At 40.2% G+C, this 21345-nt stretch overlaps 1 protein-coding gene across 6 annotated transcripts in view; it reads right to left on the reverse strand.

Annotated features, from left to right (window-relative positions):
• The window catches only part of SMARCA2 (SWI/SNF related, matrix associated, actin dependent regulator of chromatin, subfamily a, member 2), a 181176-nt gene extending 161546 nt beyond the window's left edge, over positions 1-19630 (reverse strand). For 4 of the 6 annotated variants that reach the window (XM_067569071.1, XM_067569074.1, XM_067569075.1 and 1 more), the window contains exons 1-3: positions 17640-17975; positions 6342-6602; positions 450-579 (exon numbers count right to left, since the gene is read on the reverse strand). In XM_067569071.1, coding sequence (XP_067425172.1) covers positions 450-579; positions 6342-6566 — 355 coding nt within the window. In that variant the 5' untranslated portion in view covers positions 6567-6602; positions 17640-17975. Of the gene's footprint in view, positions 1-449; positions 580-6341; positions 6603-17428; positions 17543-17639; positions 17976-19516 lie in introns of those variants that run through there. The other 2 variants (XM_067569072.1, XM_067569073.1) reach the window with 2 other exon arrangements.
• Positions 19631-21345: the final 1715 nt, after the last annotated feature.

The raw sequence follows: 21345 nt of genomic DNA on the forward strand, positions 1-21345 counted from the left end.
TCTTGGGCACAGGTTTTCTGGCAACTGCCTATAACCAGCTCTTGCCAGAATTTGGCATTATCTAGTAGATATTTAAAAACTATTCCAGTATCTCTCTCAGATATTATACAGCCCCCATTACCCTAGCATCTGAGCATCATCCAGTCTAGGAAGTTACTACTACCCCACTTTACAGAGGAGGAGCTGAGGCACAGAGACTTAAGGATGTGCTTAAGGTCATACAGGAAGCTGTAGCAGAGCAGGGACAGTATCCTAACCACTGGACCCCAGTAAGTATCTTAAGTGAATGTTCAAGAGAGCAAGAATTCTAAACAGTTTTCAAAAGGTCACAATTTATCATGCCAAAACTGGCAAAAACAAAAAAATGACAAACTTATCTCAAGGGGGGTATGGCTCTGAATGTCTTCTAGAGGACTAAAAAACACATCATATGCATAACATGTACCAACCTTGGCTATGCTGATCCATTGGACTCTGTGGTGGGCCCATTCCAGGATGTGGTGGTCTCATACTTGTACTCTTCATGGAGCTACAATGCATGTCTTCAACCATTCCTTTTTCATGCAAGCCATCAATAGACTGAAAAATTAAAGATTTATACAGAGACACTGAATTATGAACTTCAAAACTAGTAAGACGTTAAAAGCTTACACAACTATATAAATGGACTAAAATGAATAAAAACCTCTAATCTTCCTGGTACAGGAGGACTCTTCCCTCCCCCCCCCCTCCTCCCTCATCCATTCTGAAGTTGCACCTCTTGGGACAACAGAGCACAACTTTAGTCTTTGAAAAATCACTCCCTACCTATCCTTCTCTTTCCCCTTTCAAGTATTCATGAGCCATTTGGGCAGTTCCAAGTACTACAAACTGAAAGCAAGTAGTACTGGGTACCATCCAATCAGAGAGTGAGATGAACTGGGCAATCCTCATATTACAAAGCCGTAAAATAAAGGCTATTTATGAAAGTAAAATCAGGCTCAGGATGGAATAAGACTAGTTATTTTAACTCACCATTTTCCTTTCACTCACTGCCACAATGGAATATCCCAAATGCCGTTTCTCTTTAAACATGAAGATTCCACTGCACGAGGTAACCTCTTTTTGGCCAACAAACCCACATTCAAACTGTGGCACCCTCAAGAATCACTCTCTCTCACTCATCCTCCACAACACTCCTCACCTGTATTTGGAGGGTGAATGGGACCACCCCACCACCCCAAGCTGGCTGAGGCAGGGAGGACAACTAGGGCTCAGAGATAATGCTGGGGGAGAAACTAGAAGGGGGGATATAAGAGAAACATCCATGACATGGAACATAAAAACAGAGCAAAGAAAGGCCAAATCAGAGATAAGGGACTTACGGAACAAAATTAGTAAGAAATCCAGCGTCACCAGCCAATAAAATGTATTCCAACCACTAACTGCATGTGCAGGGCATGGGGTGAGCAAGAAAAAGGTTGGTGCCTTGCTCTGTCCCCCCCAACCCTCAAATGAGAGACGCTCTTTCCAAACGAGACTAAGCTTCTGCAATTCTTGTAGGAGCTGCCCTGGACACAGCATTCACCATCTGCAATTTTTAAGGCTCAAAGTGTATATATATATATATATATTGGTGGATAACTTTTTTTAAATTGGGAAAAGTTAGCCTGAGGGAAAACAGACAACTGAAAAATAATTTTAAAAGTCCGTTAAGCTATAGAGAGAGAAACGGAAAGAAAGACAGTCTAAGTTTTGTCTTTAAAGAATATGTGTTTTGTACACAATGTTTTTTAATACAGTTGGCCAAAAAATGGCAATATTTTCCATACAAAAATGCAAAGGAAATGAAGCCACTTTCACTTCACTTAATTCTGAGAAAAGTTACCCCTTACCTAAAAATGGGGTTTTAAAAAAACTGACTAAAAGGAAGGGGAGAAGGAAAATAGATTTTTTTTCCATTTTGAATCAAATCTCTTTTTGAATGATGCAAATATTTCTTGGAAAAAAAAGTTTGTAGTTAAAGTTATTTTTCATGAAAAAGCTTGGGTGGAAAAATAACTAATTTTTAAGTCTAAAAATCAGTTTTGACTGTTTCTAGCAGAAGAGTGTAAAAATCCATAAAGCCCCTCTCTATTCTGAACCATGCAGCCCCTTCCCTTGGTATGGGGCACCCTCTTCTGGTTTTGGAGAATTCACCAACATTGAAGAGGACACAGTTCTAGTTGTACTTAGTCCACACGTTGCATACAGTTGCAAAGCAAGCCACATTGACACCTGTTGAGCTGGGGCCAAGTTCATCTCTGATGCAACTGCATTAGTCAGTCACACCGTGGTTGAATTTGAGCCACAGCATTTTGAAACTGAAGGATCAAAGCTCTAGTCCCAGCTCTCCAGGTGGACAGGGAGTGATTTATACAAGAAATTGGTCTCATCTGCAACACTGGGGTCCATTACAGCATATGACTAGTGACTAGAGTGATTTCACTGTATTATACTAACAGGCTGCAGCAAGGAAGACTCTGTCATAGTTGGTAGGTTAGTTAAAAAGAGAGAGGAGCCACAGACTTTTTATGGACTGGGGAGGGAATCCCCTCAATCAAAAAAGTACTAAAACACACCCAGAGGATTGGTACCAGGGGAGAAACAAATGTGTGACCAGAATGCCCCTAAATGAATTAAGGACTGAGAGATTCACTTGTGGAACTGCAAAGGAACTTTGCAGTTAAAAGGAGGATTTCAGGACAAACTGACCCAAAGAATAGTTTTTGTAAAGAAAAGCTTCCACACAACCCAAGGTCAATACAAACATATCCACAACTTTCACTTTTAAATGCAATGGGAGTTTAAAAATGACAAAAGGTTTGCTACAAGGGGCTACAAATGACAAAAGGTTTGCCCAGAGTCATCATGAAAGTGAAATTCATAAGGAACTGACTACCAGCACAGGTGAAACTGATTTGGTCTCTTTTTTTTTTTTTTTTTAATTGTCCAAGCTATGAGAAATGAAGATTCAGAAATGTTCATGCTGTTTTAAAGATTAGTTTCAATTATTATGGTATTCCTAACTTAAATGAGAAATTTGTGCTTTTAAGTATAATTTTTAACCCGACAGCCTTTCTTTATAGTACCTTTTCTAGGACCTTTTCATAAGGGTTGTAACAAAAGCAAAACCCAATAGGGGTCTACAAAAATTGAGTAGGGTTATATATCTTTTCTACAGAATTTTTTAATCATTGTATAGTTACATAGCAGGAATATAATTATCTCCATACAATGGTTAAAAAAATCTCTCAAAGGATCTCTAAGTCTACCTCACACCTACTGGTCCCATACCTATTAAATTATATAAAGACTTTTTCCCACAAGGAATTTGTTGGGGAGAAGAATACATCCTATATCAACAATGTAATGGTGCTACTCTGTGTTTTGGGGGATGGAGATAATATTTCACTTCAGTACTAATTACCATGGAAAATAATGAACATTACAGTTTAAGGCTTTTCTTAAATGATACTTTTTAAACATAGAAGCTTCTTTCCATTGTTCTACATAAATAAGCATTAGTGGGGAACAGGCTGTACATCATAAGTTGTGCTTTTGGAAAACTTAACTGGAGGAGGCATCATTTACATGCAGGGCCACATGACATTTCCATATACAGAATTTGTATTTAGGCAATAGATAAGCTTATGGAACATGTCTTTAACTACACTGCCTTTACTGTATGTTTAAGTAACCACACTCATTCACATGTTGCATTGCATCACAATTACTTAAAGATCAAATCTCCTTAGTTTACAAAAGAAGAAATGGAACTGCAGCCTCAGCCTGGGATCTGAGACTCAAGCTGGGTTTTTAGACCAGACACTGTCACTAGTAAATAAAGATTCTGCAGGCCAAATGTTGTTCTGTTATATACATGCCAATGTAATTGCACTGAAATACTACGGGTATAACTGGGGTCAATGAGGATGCACACATAGCCCTGGCAACTGGGTCTTTGCCAGTAATTCTGTTGATCATACATGAGCCAAAGCAGAATCCATTTCACTCTTCCAGAGTTCTGATTCTTCAAGGCTGACACTAATAAGTTGTTTTTTTTCCCACTGTTCTAGTAGAAGTTGATTGTATCAATCTTAACCATAAGTATTATATGTATATTATTGATTTATAGAAAGAATGAGTTTTCTTGTAGGCAGGATTTCCAGTTGTTTGAATGCATCATTGCTATTTTTCACATCAGCATTGTTAAATATAAGAGTTATGTTAAATAAGAGTTATGCTTTATTAACACTAACTTAAATGACTAATAAATATTAACATGTATTTTAAATACTTAGGATTCTTTTTAAATTTTGCATAAGAGTTATAATATTCACTAAGTTAATGAAGTATCCAAATGGAATTACATTTTTATATTTTGTGTATGTTTGTTTAAAAAAAAAAAAACTCTACACAAATGGATAGCCCAGACATACTTTTTCCAGCACCACATATCTATGGCACTTTTTCTCACTAAAAACACATTGTTGCATTTGATCATAACTGAAGTGTCATGTTAGCTTACACAATACTGACTACTAGTGACTGGTTGACCAAGTCAATCTGTGATCACGAGCAGATGACATGATGCTGCATTAACTGGCACAATGCTGGATATGATATTCTTTTGGAGATTTTACCCCAGTTCACAAGTGCCTAAAGGAGTCCAAGTCTCATTGGCTTGCGATGAGACTCAGGGTATGTTTACAAAGCAAAAGCTGTACACAGGCTAAGCTACACAAGCTAGGTCAAATCTAGCCAGCATAGGTAACAGTGCAAGGCAAGCTTCAGAGGTTAATGAGCCAACTATGTTCCCTGGGGATATGCCAGGCTTATACTACCCATGGCAAAGCCTGTGCTGTACTGTCTGTACTGCTACTGTTACCAAAGCAAGCAGGATTTAAGCTTGCACAAGGACTATCCTATCAGAGCTGTCTTAGACGTACTCTACAAGCACCCAAGTGCTTACGTCACTTTTGAAAAATGAGACTTAGATGCTTTTCCAAGTTTTACACCTGGTCTATGCCAATCAATCATTACTGTGTCAACTATCTAGACTCTCAATAATCAGGGTTTCTTTCTACCCTAGGGTAGAAGCAGGGCTTCTCTCTACCCCAGGCTGTGTCTGTTGCAAACATTTTAATGACAGCTTTTCATGCCAAAGATTTTAGCCAACATCATGTCCTCACTGATAAATTTAAATGGTGTCCTTACTGACAGTGATTCAGTCAGCATGAAAGCGGGTAATTTAGCTTCAATGTTTTTTTCCTTCAGAACTATCACATGCACTAGCGTACATAGGTGCATGATCAGGCACATCCAAACATGGAAATTGGGGTATCTGAAGTGGTTTCCATTTCTGAAGGATAATTTTTTTTAAAAGTTTACTTTAAAAGGGTAATTTTTAAGTTTTAATTTGAAAACTGTTCTACCTGTAATTGGGAGCACAACCATTCTAATTCTTCTCAGAAACAGCCACCAAAAAAATTCATACTTACAACATTTTACAGGAGCAAGATATAGGGTGTCTGTATAGGAAACTTAGTTTTATTGCAACCTTAATGCCGTAATAACTTTGCTGCATAATCAGAGGCCGGAACACATGGGAAAAAGTTCTCAGGAAGAAATCCCAGACACACATTTTCAGACATCAATAGAAACTACCAACTGAGCAAGGTATTTAGGCTCACGCATAACTATAAAGTCATAAACCCCACTGAGGTCAGACTACTCATCCACTTTAAGTTACACATACATTCAAGTGTTTTAATGAGCTGGAGCCTATGTAGGTTAACTTGGAAACAAAAATTTTCATCAGTGTGGAAGTTCTTTAAGCATAAGCCTTTAAGATGCAAGAATTCCATTTTCATGAAATGTCCTTCTGCAGTAATAAAATAAAGGGAGAAAAATCCATTAATGAAATATGGAAGCAGAACATTTCCAAATGGACTTTTAGAAAAGGAATCTGCCCTAAGATGTAATGTGTGGTATAATTAGAAAGATTGCCAGACTGGCCTTGTGATGCTTCATATGTATTCTCTAGTGAGAACTACCACGTCAACATGTATGGAGTTTACATGTCAGGTGTGATTTGTCTAACTGCTAACAACTGCAGGTTGAACTGGTGTCTGGAAAAAAAAATGCTCTGCGCAATTTGAATTGTACCATCATTTCCAGTAATAAAGTTGGAATCAGAATTTAGCTGGTAGTTTCACTGGTAATTCACAAAATAGAATACAGGGCTGACAGCATATAAGTGTGCTTTTTATCAGTAGATATAACTGAGAAACATAGTGCTTACTTGCAGATACAATTACCTTGTGCATTTGGTGCATGCCCTCCTGTGGATAATCAGTGGGGCCCATGGTGGGCATTGGATGCGGGACACTAGGGGGTCCAGGACTCGGTCCCATCATGCTGTGGACTGAACCTGGAGAGGGTCCTGGTCCTGGGCTAGGTCCTAGAATTGGTCCAGGTGATGGGCCTGGCCCTGGGGAAGGGCCAGGATGAGGCATTGCGCCAGGATCTGTTGGCGTGGACATCTATTTTCCGTCTCTCTTCCAGTCAACAGAGCAGCTCTAATTTCAAAAACAAACAAAACAGTATTTCTTACATAGCATGAGGGTTAATGGAGTATAGTCAGTAAGAAATTATGCTTCATAAAACAATTTTTTACTAGCATCTCACACACACACAGGTGTCTTGTCATCAGCAGAAAATGCTTTAATGATCCTTAGTGTGATGCATCAATTTGCCCATCTTTCAAAAAGGCTATTAGAAGACTAGAGGAATCAGACAGTTCAGGCAACTTCTGGATATATTTATAGATCATCCACAGAAGCAAGGTGGATAAAAATCAATGATTTTTCAATTAAAATTGGATCTATTTGTCAATTTCAAATTTAATTTTAATCTATGTTAAGGTCTAAACTCATTATAATCTATTACAATCACTTAATTTAAAGAGAAAAATATAAAGTAGTTCATGTTTGCTGACAACATTTTAAAAACGTAGAACTACAGAACTAGTCAAATCACTGGCTAAGCACCCAGGACCAGACTTTGTTAAAGTGCTTAAACCAGCTTCTGATAGCAGTCACCTCTTCTGCAGGTGCAGAGAGAATATTTTTCTTTAGTTTACTCAACTAGTTCAGTTAAATGACTAGTTCCTTCAAAGTTAAGAAATCAATTGGGAGCTGAAAAATTAGGAAAGCTTGTTTTCCCCTTCCATCTATTATTAAAATCTGAGTGTGAGAGGATGAGATCTACTATGTCTAAAATTTCAAAGGACAGGGTGACCAAAAACAATCAGTTCAATTCACAAACTACAGATAATGTTTTGTTTAATAAATCAGTTAATTTTAAATGCAAAACATGTTTTTATAAACTTTTCTTCTTATGCATCCAGCACATTTAAAGGTAATTTATTTAATAAAGTGCATTTTAAATTATTTGGATGGAAATTCAAATTTTAAAGCTTGACACAAAATGATTAACTTTTTATTTACATTGATTTATTAGATACTGCATCATTCACTAGTTTCTAACAAGTATAAAAAATGTAAAAATAAAGTTAAGCGACGTAATTGCTTAACTAAATGTGTATAAGTAGAGATTTATCCTCCTGGTTAGCAAAGAGAAGCACCAAATTCAGTGTAAAAATCAGTGACTTAAATCATTCCACCCAGCACAGAACAAAGTATTTGATAGCTACAGGAAACAACGCGTGGAGAAAATGAGTTAACTTACTTACATTCATAAATGCCAAATTATATCATACGGATTTAGAGGGAAGATTGTTAAGTGTCATTCGTACCTTTAGGTACCTAACTCACATTTGGGTCTTTTGAAAATCTCTCCCTATGGGCCTTGAGGGTGATTGGGGTGAAGTTCTTACTTATCAAAATAATAATGCAGAAAAACAAGTAAGGATTTTATTAATGTAAAATCTTTACTTTATACAATTTTTAAAAACACAAGACATTAATTTAAGACTTATTACCTCTATATGCAATAGTGATATCAAGTGAAATACACAAAGGACAATAGACTGCTTTGGAGTGAAGAGAGGTGTAATTCACTTGAGGGGTTCTGCTGATGTCAAACCATGAGAATGCAGCTCAAGTGACTTATAAAGTGACCAGAGCCCAGAGAATGAATTAAAAGCCTTCACACCGTATAAAGTGTGTAAGTGATTGTGTCAGCAAGTGGGTGTGTTTGTGTGTGTGTGCATGCGCGCGTGCACGATAGTGTCAGTGTGTGTGAACTCTCCCTGGCCCCAGGACAGCTAATTAAATAATGTAAAAGGAACATGAAAAAATTCTTAAGCCCTGCAAAAGTCTGTTTAATTATGAAGTGACCAGAGCACAGCGTCCTGTCCTGTCCCTGCTCTGCGGAGTCACTCACTGGAGAGCCAACTATTTTATTTATTTCTGTGTACTTAACAAAATAAATGGAAGCAGGATACAAGCTGGGATCATTCTTCCTCTCTCTCACACTTAGAGTTTTGTCAGCGTTTAACATTTAGAACTTTTAGTTCACCAGTGTCAATGAAAGACTGTTGTAATGCAAGGACATAGATGTCATCTATGTCAATGAAAGGAAATGATTAGGCCATTCCCTGTCGTGGCTTGCCAAGAAATAATAATTAACTTATCTAAGACTACAACAAAAGACAATGACTTATTTCTAAATCTGGTACTTTGAAAATACTAATTCTAGTTTTACTATATGGCATCAAAATATAGTAGAGTTGACGGCGTTCTGCAGGCAGAGTCGATGGGTCAAGGAATGGATAAAGGGATACCAAAACTTGCACCTCCCAGATCTACAGTCAAAGGTACGCAAACTAAGCTGTAACAACCTCATTACCCTCTGTAGCTGTTCAGTGACACAAATGAAATAAGTAGTATCAACCCAGTTACTGGGACAAATGTAAACCATCAACATAATTGGCTTCGCTACTGGTTTTATGAGTTGGGATGCCAAGGACTGAATAGATGCAAGAAAGAAAACTACCCTACAGTCATTCCACCAGGGTAGTCAGGAGGCCCAGAGCAAGGCAAGATGGGGAAGGTTACACTGCTGGCTGTTCCCTACTGCTTCTGCTCTGTGCACATGGAATTTGAAGTTTACAGTATTGACAGTCTTGCTCCTTTCAATAAGCTGTATGTTCACAAAACCAAATATTGCAAATAAGATAAAGGTCTACTACATTGAGAGCATTCTCTTATTTCTCTGCATTATCAGGTGTTGTCAGGAGTTAAAAGTTTTTACGAGTTTTTATTTATAAACTCTCTCTACTGTTCTGCTTCGTTTTATTATTTATTTCTCTACTTTGATTCAAGGCAACAAACTGGAACAAGTACTGTTGAACTCACTTAAAATAAACTATCTGGGGAGCCCACTCCTGCAGAGTGAGACATAGGGATATCTCTGAAGCTTTACTGTTCAAAACAAAAGATAACAACAGAACACCACAGGGCCTAATTAGTGCCCCCACAATCCCATGGCATCACCACAAAAGGAATCCTGTTTTTAAATTATCACAACTGTATACAGCTGCTTAGAGGCCTGCAATAAGACTGTTCTTGGCACCAACAACATTTCCACACAGCAAAAGGAGTTTTTATAAGCGATATTCACCATGCTGAAATGTACAGCAGCATTATAAGGACCCTTTTATAGTTGTCTCCCTATATCATAGAAGTCAAACACATTTTAACAAGATAAAACCTAGCCGCACCACCACCAGGAAGACTACATTTAACACAAACTGCTATGCAATCAATGTGAAAGTACAATAAATATTTTCATCACACAGCATCATGAGATCCAATATCTCATGCATTACTTGTACCTAAAGCTGTCTATTAGAAGAGACATCAAACACTCCCTTTACATGCACATTTATTTCAAACTTAATTTTGAGTTTTCATAAAAATTAACTAGGCTCAGTTACAGCTCAATGTACATTGCAAGATTATTTATATGCACATTAAAAAGTTCATGTAAGCAAACTTTGGAAGATTTAACATTCATTTCTAATGGGGTACCAACTACCTAAGCTGTAAAAACAATCACTACTGGGTAGTTTTAATGGGATGTAAATACTGGGAGGTTTAATCCTGCACACCTTACTCCAGAGCAAGCCCTTTAGTTTTATTTCTGTTAAGAGGGATAAACTCACCCAGTCTTGTAGGGTAACATTATGGAATCTTCTTAAACAGATTTATATGCAGAGATTTTATTTTATGAAGAACACAATTCTTCTATACCAAACAGTAACTTATAAGAGCTAACTTCTTGGAGGAATATAAAGATCAGTGACTATGGTCTATGAGCCATCAGTGAGTTCTGCCTGGGGGTCCAAGGATTTAAGAGAGGTGGTGGTCTAAACTACTATCTATGACAGAAGTGGTCAGCAAAATGAAAAAGCAGTGCCACTGTTATAAACCAGAAGAGATTATACACTGTCCTACCACTTGAGGATCTGTTGATAAAGCAGAACTGTTAAAAAGATATCTTAATACGTTTCAAAAATGTGGGATTTATGTTTCCTAGGATCATCAAAAAAGCTTAAGGGACTTAGGTGGCCAACTTCTGAATTTCAAGAGGAGTTGAGGGCCTGACTATTTTCAACTCCTCTGATAATCTCAGCCTCAATTTGAAAGCAGAATTTCAGCAAGATATACCAAGTACAATGTTGGCAGAGTGTGTGTCAGATTCTGTCCAGATTACACCAGCATATCTCTGGCTAGCATTTGACCTTGTGTATTTAGATAAGGTAATAAAAAGAACACTGTCAGAGTCAGTCTTGAACAATTAGTTTGGACTGGGAATTTACCTTAGTTACAGAAATCAGAGCATTTCCAATAGTGTTTTAAGGATTATGTTAAAAAAAATAAAACAGTCAGGACTAAGTGCCCAGTCTTCCAGTATTCACAAGACTCCTGTTGAAGCTAAAATATTACAGTGACTTCAAGGAGAGAGTTTACATCTGTTTTTGAATTGAATCCTGAATTGCATTCTAGAATCCCTTTATAGCAAAGGGAAAGTTCCCCCAAACCAATGGCTCATCAGGCTGAGGCAGTTAAAGCACTTAAATTTCATAGCCAGTGCGTGATATAACAATAACTGATGGGGTCAATGTCACATTTGACTGCCTTTGACTACCCTAACCCAATGGATCAGGTCTCCATTTTTATAGCTGCATGAACTAGAGATGGCCTTTTAGGGAGAGACTGAGCAAGACAAAAATCCACAACCTTCAGGATTGTGGTCAAGCACCTTAACCACACAGCCACCACATCTTGGCACCGTTGTATTAGGGTCCTCAAATTCCTACCAGTGAGAGCACTAAACTGCATGGATTGCAGACACAGAAAGGGCTTTGCTGGGTCTATGTGTTTGTGGGAGAGTGAGTCCGTCCTGAGTATGGAAGAGGAGAGAATGGCATATGGCAGATCTGTGTGTGTGGACCGAGGGAAAAGGCAATCTGGCTTTCTTTCCCACACACATATGGGTCCAGGGGAGCCCTTTCTGTGTCTGCAGTCTATGCTGGGTGAGCAGGTGGTGACTGGGGTGACCCTGGAGATGCATGGTGTCCTCCCTCCTGATCTTACCTTCTCTGTGTCTGCCACACGATAGACCAGACTGAGGAAGGAGTTCATGTCACTGTGGCTCCATCTCCACATTAGATGGGAGTGGGGGAAAGCCCATGGGATCCAGAGCTAAGACAAAAGGCCTTCTGGGGATCTGCTAGGTTTGTAGCCTGGCTTTTCTGGACCAGGGATTGTTGAGGGGGATGGAGAATGGTCATCTTCTGTAGAATTTGAATGAGTCATCAGGGTCAGATGGATACTTTGAGCACAAATGTTTGACCCCACCGCTTTATGTGTGCCCAGAAGACTTCACTGAGGTGGTTGGAACAGGGTGGCTTGCCCATGGCTGAAAAGCCTAGGACAGTGGTAGTCAATTATTTTTGTCAAGATCCAAATTTCTTGGGCAAGGTGTAGTCAAGGTCCAGAGAAAAGAAAAGAAAAGAAAAATAATAAGTAAATAAAAAGATTTCAGGGTCTGTTCAAAAGTATCTGGCTGTCTGGATGTGGCCCGCAGTCTGCCTATTGACTACTCTGGCCTAGGATTAAACCAGCCCTGAGTATAGGACAAGCCATACCTAGGTTGAATCAGGTAATCCCAATGCAAAAGGCAACAGGAAGCCACAGGGATGGGGGTTCCTGCAGCGAGGGATCTGCAGAATGAAGCTGCAGGAAAAGAGGATCTCCTGCAGTGGTTCCTGAGGACAGGACAGTTCCTCGGGAAGCAAGGAGAGAGAGGGAATGTGTGTATTTAAAGCATGAATGTTTTATTAAGAAAGGCTATGACTGAAAGAGAGACTGTGGTGTTTGTTGCAGGAGCCCTGGTGAAGGGGAAAAACAGGGGCCAGGCACAACAGAGGCACCTCTAGTTCCAAAGGGGCAAATAGGTCGTGATCAGCCCTGTTACAAGTGCTCTTGGCTGCTAAATATTACTATACAATACATAAAGCCTATGTCTACACTTGCCTCTAAATTCGGCGGCAGTCGACAGGAAATACGCAAGCTACATAGAGTAGCTTGCGTATTTCCTGTCGACTTCTTAACTCCTACTTACCGCAGTGTCTTCAGTTCTCTGCGCTGATGGGAAATGTCCTCCCGTCAACGCAACTTTACTCCACCTGGCAGAGGTGAATTAATAGCGTTGATTTCCAGGTCGACTGAGCAGGTCTCCACTTCCGCTCAATCGAGCCAGATAAATCGATCTGACGGTGGCGAATTCACCCGTCAGTCTAGACATAGCCAAAGAACAATGCAGCAGTTTACCTGCATTTGGGTGCCCATTGGTTTGATTTTTAAACACCCATAGCAGCTGAGCTCATTACAGAAGCTAAATGGTTTTAACTTAAGTTAAACACATTAAGTTAAACAGTCCACACTGAATATCACAAACAGCTCTCAACCCCTAGTGCTTTAACCAGCCAAGCATAAACCTGGGAGTTACCCATACTTAAGCAAATGGTTGACCAATATATAGCTGTTTCATTATGCTCTGAAGGTCAAAATCTGGTGGACCAAAGGAAAAAAGATTCCTTAGCCAGGAATGCCACTGCCTCCAAAATCCCAACACACCTGTCAGATGATCTCATTTGGAATGGCAGCCTTTGAGGTAGCCAGATGTAAACCATTTAGGGCTTTATCTATTAGAAACAACTCTGAATTGCTCCAGAAGCAGAGTATAAGCGACTACAGTTCAAAGAATGGAGGTGTAATATGCTTACACCACTCCACTCTAAGGAGTTGTCTACACATGAAGTTATACTGGGATAAGGTAGGGTATAAACCACTATAGTTGTTATACTGATGTACCCACCCAGGTAGACACTCAGTCTGATACAAGACAGCCTTTTTCCAGTTTAGCTTATTTTGCTTTCTAAACAGTTTAAACTCAACCAGAAAAAGCCATTCATACCAGAATAAGTGTCCACTTGGAGAGTTATAACATGCTGGGCAGAGAAGTACTAAGAAGGCATGTTTCTGTGTTCTGCCCTAGGCGAAGCCCTCAAGTGGCCTTTAACATTAACTATAGATACTGAATAATGTAGTATTACAACCTAGAATTAACAGAGGCATGGATGTTTGTTGATGTTCCACATCAGGGAAAGGTTGCAACATCTTGGCTAGACCCAAATGAAATAAGCAAAGCAAGCCATTGCTGCTACCTGGGAATCCAAGAACAAGCTGCGAATCTGCAGATATCTGCTATGTTTTCGCAGACCATTTTTGCAGATCGCAGATGGATGTGGATACAAATTTTATATCTAGAGCCCTTGCAAATCTGTGGCTATCCCCTTTATATCCATGGACCCTTTTTGCAGATCAGATGCAGATATATATTTTGTATCCATGCAGGGCCCTACTGTTGGGCACCCGAAAAGAACCAGAAACTAGACCCTTTTTATGGGATAGATATACTCTAGCAACAGATGGAACAACCACAATTTTTTTAAATTCCTCTAGTTGTTACCCCTCACCTGCAAACAGATTTTCAGCCAAGTCAACCCAGATTGGGTCTCAGCCATATATTGTGAAGCAAGGAAACTGCACCATTAGGATCTCATGGAAAGGCAATGCAGAACTGAGTGTCAGTAGCATGCTGATAGCACTGCAGCCCGGAGTGCCTCACAATATTATGATGTTATGTTATCTATAGGAAAATAATGACTATTTAATCCATCTCCCCATTGAAGTCATGGTTAGCAGGTGTTTTAAAAAGATACAATAGAAAATCATGATACTTTGTTACTGAAAGCAGGAAGCATCCTTCCTATGCCAATATGGAAAACAAGAATCACTTCACTAACGTTTCATAACTTTGCTTAATTTTTTAAGTGAAAAAGTCATATTGTATAACTAAAACCAAAAAATTCTGAAAGTTCAAATCAAGAAGTAATGGAGGCAACTCATTATATAATAAAATGAACGAACCATATTTACAAACAATTCAGTGTATTATGGTTCTGTTAAATTCCTATAAAATACCACAGGATTAGACAATATGTTAGAAAACTTATAATGCTGTTTAATCACAATTGAACAATTCTGTGAAAAAAGTGAACATAAAATATTAGAAACCAGTAAAGGTGAAGGACCAGATCCGCAACTGATGTAAACAAGTGTAATTCCATTTATATCAATGGAACTAGACACATTTATGCCAGCTGAGGATCCGGCTTCACATATTTAAGTAATTCATGATAAAGACCATTTTTGGAAGGCAACTGGCAGTTTGGAGTACAAACTAGAGGAGTTTAAGATTTAGAAATAAATCCATCCAGATGCTAAGATTGAGTCCTCTGCATGTGGAGTTAGCAGTACTCTTCAGTGCTACACATGAGTACTGTACTCTGCTTAGGGGGACTGTAGATAGATTCAGGGCTTTGCTGATTGGTTAGGGATTAAGTTACTATACTGTGACCTTTCTACAGACATTAATCACAGTTATTGAATGTCCTCTTCATGTCAATTCTGAAGAACACAACCGATAAATAGGGGTGGGAGAGGGGGAAAATAATCATTGTATTACTTAGGGACATAGGGTGACCTTGTCTTCACAAAGGAAATAAAGGTATGTTCTTAACCCAAGTTAGGTATCTCAAGGTAAAATCCTAGTAACCATAAGGCAGTTTGTAGTTTTCACATGAGTATTTAACACATGAAAACTACAAACTGCTTTGTCTGCATTAAGATTTTACCTTGAATTAGCTAAACTTGGGTTAAGAAGACATCTTTTTTTCCTACCGAAGACACAGGCTGTAGGTGGTGGTGTGTACTCCCTCAAATCTATTTTTAACATTATATTTAGATACCCGAGACTTCAAAAATCTGGGAGAGACTTTTGTATGGGAAGAGGAGACTTTAAATATGTCAGACAAAAAAATTCCATTCACATTCCATTGTCATGCCATGTTTGCAAACTGCCAAACTTGTGTGTTAAAATGAGGGCTTGCTTCCTCAATGTTCCATCCTCTATTTTATCTTGCAAATGAGTCATAAGCTTCTGCCTGCCACCATTTTCAGGAAAAGTGATCTGTATATCATAATCGTGTGTTTATTAATTCAGATGGCAAATCAATAAGAAAGAAGAAATTGAGCTGAGGTGGGTAGAGAACTAGGAAGCTTTCTTTACACACACACAATCATCATCAAGAGCAACAAAAAATACACAAAAAGGTATTTTAATGGTTTGTGTAAGATGTTCTTATTTGCTATCTAATGACAATTCACCTTTAAGAAAGGGTCACATCAATATTATCAATTGGGGCCATAATTTTAGAGCAAAATAAAGAGCGCAGACTTTTTCTTTTTTTTTTTTAAGTTACTACTGTGCACTTTCTGATCTTCAAACAAAAACTGAAAAATAAACCATTTGCAGATGTTAATTTTAGTTACACTTCTGTCAAAAATATATTAAATAGAATTCCAACATTCACAATGTAACAGTGCTAGCTGGGTCACTTTTTTTCTTGTCAATCTCAAGCTCAGGTATTGGTCAAAGCACTTTTCAAACTTGACAAGAAATGCTCACAGACCACTTTAGAAATGAATAAAAGAAAAAGATCTAAGACTGCTTTGAACACATTCTTGTGGAGCATATTTTCTATGAAACACCATAGTAATGCCAGTCCTGCAGCTGAGACATAACTCATAAGAGAAATACCATATTTAACAAAGCATTACCTTCACCTCTGTCAAGTCCACATGTGTTACATGATATGCCTAACTTTGAATTTATTTTAAAATGCTCATTACTGGTATGATCTTTTTGCCTCATACTGGCTGATGTACTACATATGGGCATAAAACCTGTCTCTAATCCTGTCCTTTTGGTACATCATTTTTTTTTCTTTGATTAACAAAAGGACTCCAAAGAAAAAAAAAGTCATTGAGAATAATAGGGCAATTAGATTCCCAAAGAGAAAGTGTGCCTTGATTTGCATAACAATACACTAACACACACAGAAAAGCTGCCCCACCTCCTAACATGTAATTGGTATATACTACCAAAAGAATGGAATTTTGGTTTAACATTCATTGTCGAACTCTAGACCTCTGGGGTTAGTCGCTGGAACTAAAGAATACTGAAGTAAGGATTTTTAAAAATATACAAAGAGAAGAACAGTGCTGTACATGATACACCTCCCATACGCCTTTTTTTAAAAATTAACCGTAGTATTTAGTTTGCTATAATTTTCAACAAACCTTTTTATCTAACTCAATTTCTAAATTTCTAACCAGTTATCTAAAATCTTAATCAAAAGAATTAGAAGAAGAGAATGGAACCCTCTCAAACATTTGCAAATTTTGATCAAAATGAACAGTCAAACTACAAGCAGAAAGAAAAACCAGCTCAAATACAATCTACATAACCACTAAGATTTAATCACAATATGCGCTTTTTTCAACCTAAATATTTATTGTAGCAAAAAGCTAATTCACCAACATCTCTTTGCTGTTCTGCAATATTTGTTGTTACCCTATCATTCTGTTTGGGAAACAAAACAACAACATTATACATTTCCTCTCCTCTATTTGCAAAGTAAAAAAAGCTTTTAAGTAAGAGTTAATCAAACGTGGAGGGTGGGGGAAGAGCACCATGTATTATACACACATACAAAACTTCTGAATAAAAATAAGAAAAGGAATCCAAACTGAACTGTCCCCCAACCCTAGAGTTTCAGATAGTTTGAGAATAGAAGTTTTCCCACTCTGGTTTTCTCCATTAAATTGTAAGCTTTTGCCTTTAAAACCCATAACGACTCAGCCCAGAGTTTTGCATAGGCCTCAAGTTTATATTTGCAACATACGGTGGTGCTTCAATCCACACAACAGAAAAGACACAGGCACTAGAAAGCACATTTAGTAGAGCCATATTTTTCCTCCTCCCTTTCCAGAAAGTTTTAGACCAGCTCTACAGGACCTGAAAATCCATTTTGCAAAAGCCAGCCCCATTTTCTTCTCTTACTTTACCGAGCAATGGCTGCAGAGCTTTCCCCTGATAGGTTAAGAGACCTTTACCTCAATGAAGTGGCACCCGAACAACAGATCTAGGCACGCACAAGGTGATTTAGAAGCCAGATGCACAGGCTAGACCATGTTTCATGGCAAAGCTAGGCCTGCCTCTCCCCTTCTTCCCTCCGTCATCATGTCATGCTGATCAAACATGTCTGTGTGTGTGAGAAAGAGCGAGAGTCTGTATTTGGCTGCTGTGACTTCCTGATTCTCTGCTGCTGATCACACACAGGGGAAAAAAAACACCCCAACCACCACCAAACCTCGCCGCTTCCTCTCTCCAAGCAGACACAGAGAAGCTTAGCTTAGCTAGCTAGCTCAAGCTGCCCTCCTTTTCCTCCTCCAGACTCACTCAAACGCACAGCAACCAGTAACAAACTGCAACATTTACTGCAAGCCCCCCCTCCCTTCTCCTCCCCTTCACTTAATCATCAACGGAAAACTTTTTTTTTGCAAACAAAAAAAGAAATCCCCCTCCCATGGTATAGCGATGAGCCTTCCTTCTCCAACACACAGCACAAATCTATGCTAACATGAATGTGCATGCACACACACACACACCCCGCGGCCCCCCCAAATGACTGACAGATTTTCTGTGCATACCGGAAATAAAATGCTTTCTGCTTTGAAGGTGATCACAAAATTGGAAGCGCATGTTTTATGCCACTCTCTGCTTCCCAGGCTGCTGCAAAAAGGGGGGGGGGAGGCTGCAGGAAAAGCGGGGGGGGAAGAGAAGCTATTTTAGGAAGTGAATCGCGACACCTTTAGAGAAGAGGAGCAACTGACTGAAGCGTTGATGTTTTGTTTTTAATTGCAGAGGCACTGTGACTAAACTGTACAGCAACAGGACCTGCAACCCCAGCCCGTGAAGTCCCCGCGGCCCCCCCCCCCACCTTTTTCTGTCCTCTACCCTCCCGTGTGTGTGTGTGTGTGTGTGTGTGTGTGTGTGGGCAATGTTTGTGACAGACAGGGAGATTAACCGGATCATGGCCTCCTTGGCTTTGCTGGTAAATGCTGCTACTCTAACAAGCAAGCCCCCCACCCCATCTTTTTCCTCCTCCTCCACCTCCCCTTCCGCAGCCACATCTATCTCAATATTTGCATTCGAAGAAAAGGCCCCCCCCCCCCCCTGCAATAACTCTCCTGCAAAACACCTACGAACTGCAACGCGTGCCCAGCAATGCCCTCCCCTTCCCCAATCCCCAGGGCAGGAGTCAGGACACAGTGAACTTCAGCATGCAACACTCAGCAGGCAAACTGCTGCCGCCTTCGCCACATGCACCAAATCCAGCCCTCCAGTTCTTTCCTGCCGCTGCCGGCTCGTGGCCGCGGGGGGGGGGGGGGGAGGGGGAAGGGATCGCCCCTCCTCAGTGCCACCAAAATACAGACCGACGCTCGCTTCAGCAGCAGCCCCCCCAAAGGCTGCGGGAGCAGCTGACGATTGTGATTTATTGCTGGCTCGGTTCTCTCCAGTCGCCTCCTTTAAAATGCCTCGATTGCAAGCAACGTCCCCTGTCCCCTCCTCGGCCAGTCTCTGTCTGTCTCTGTCTGTCTCTCTCTCTCTCTCGGGGCAGCTGACTCCCAAGTCAGGAGCCGGGCTGCCTTATCATTAAGGGGTTAATAACTATTTCCCAATTATTTGGGCCAAAACTTTCTTCTCTCCCGGGGTGGGGGAGGGGGATCGTGCCCGGTCTCTAGGGCCGGTAGGATGTGGGGGAGGGGGTTGGAGGGAGGCTGGCTCTGTGCGTGTGTGTCATCAATAATAACAACACATTCTTTGCAAAGGAGACTGACTAATGCTGCAGGTTCAGAGTGCGTTGGGTGGGGGGGGGCGCGGTACAGGGAAGAAACGGGGTCAGAGAGGAGTTGTAAGTTATATTTACCTTGCTCCAGAAGCGTGTTGTGCTGGAGGTCTCCCCTCTCCCTCTCTGAGTCACCCAGAGTACAGCACCAAAGAGCGAGGGACTAGATTATGAATATGACTTCATTGATGACAGCCATTCCCTCCTCTTCCTAAACTCCTCCTGCCCCTCCTCCCTCTGACACCTCCCACTGCTCCCCCCCTGCCCAACACCACCGCTCAGGAAGAGGCTCCGCTACTGGCTCCGCGCGGAGAGAGCTCCCACCTCGCCTGCAGAAAGGGCGAGCGCATTGGTGGCTGGGTCCTGTCACTCAGCCTGCTGCTGCCGGAGGAGGAGGAGATGTGCAAGAATGTGGAGGGAGAGAGGGAGAGGGAGAGAGAGAGAGATGTGTGTGTGTGTGTCTATAAATGTGCATACTCTAGAGTCCACCCCCCGTGCTATTGCATGTATAAAGGGGTGTGCACAGGGGAGAGCAGAGGCCGAGTTTCTTGCACCGTTCCCCTTCTCTTGATCTGTTGGCATGTGTTGGGGGGTTTGAGCAGAAGAGACTGACGGGCCCCAGCGTGAGAGAGAAGGATTGTGTAGTAGCAATAGTGATGATAGTAGTTTGGGGGTAGGTGAAGAAGGTGCTGGAATTTAACTGTGCCTGTGCTTGCCGATGAACGCCTGCAGAGACAGAGGGGGAGGTGAGCGCTGGGTGGGTGGCGAGATCGGAAAGCTATTTGCTGTACCTGGCGTTTGTTGTTGTTGTTGTTTTAAAGGGCACTGCAGGGCATTGTCATGTATGCTGAAACTTTTTATTCCTTTTCTAATCTGTGATCATAGACCTTTCTTTTGTGAAAACAGGAAGGCTGCGGAGAACATTCCAGCTAAATCTGTCTATCAATCGGTTGGGCTTTCAACTTGCAAATGCCCCTTAATGCAGATGTAGCACTAGGCATGATGTACTATTATTTACTAAATATTCCTTCAGGTGACCAAGGGGTTGCTTTGTCATTGGTCTGGAAAAAGCTAGTAAACTATTCATCAGATGTAATCTGCATATAAAAAAGCTGCAACTGTGTTAGGAGGGAAGTTTGGAGTGGATTTGGTTTTTAAGGATAGGAAGAGTAAATTCTTTAATTCTGTTAATTCCTCTCTCTCTGCTGGCCTTTCACCCTAAACATTTGCGATATACATGCTGACTTACATGCTGATGAGATAACTTAGAATTGTGTTGTTGTTGTTTTCCATCCCCCACACTTACCTGGTCTGCAGTCTAATGCAAACCTACCAATCTACCACAATATTTCTAGAGAGAAATAGTTGGTTTTATGCAGTGTTAATAGTGAATGTGTTAAAAGATTGGTTTATTTGTGTGTGTGTGTGTGTGTGTGTGTGTGTTAAATTGTCAGGCCTATAATTTTAAACCCTGACTAATGTGGATGCTTGACTTTTAAAATTAAAGCTGATCCTATTTGATATTATTAAAAGTATGATTTATTCCTTATTTTGTAATGTAATGAGCTAAATTAGTCATTCCAAGTGCAGTTTGACTGTTTTGTTGGGGATTTTATTTTCTGCCCTGGAGTAAAATGTTACGTTAAGAGAAATTTTACTATTAAAATTACCGACTATATATTTGAGCAATGGTGTTTGAAATGCAGGACTTCTACTGGTCTTAGCGACCAGCTGAAGTTGTTAAGAACCTGAAACAATGCTGACAGCAGTCCCATGTACTCCATATGGTCATTCAGGCCCTGTCTACCCTAGAAAGTTCTGTTGACGATAGTTACATAGGTGACTAAAAAAAAGCACTATAATTACAGCACTTGCGCCTGTCCACACAACACTCATTTTGTCGCCAAAAC

Source organism: Emydura macquarii, unplaced genomic scaffold (genome assembly GCF_026122565.2).
Source record: "Emydura macquarii macquarii isolate MOO-44397 ecotype Brisbane River unplaced genomic scaffold, CSIRO-AGI_Emac_v2 contig_2897, whole genome shotgun sequence".
In the NCBI taxonomy this organism is placed as follows: domain Eukaryota; kingdom Metazoa; phylum Chordata; order Testudines; family Chelidae; genus Emydura; species Emydura macquarii.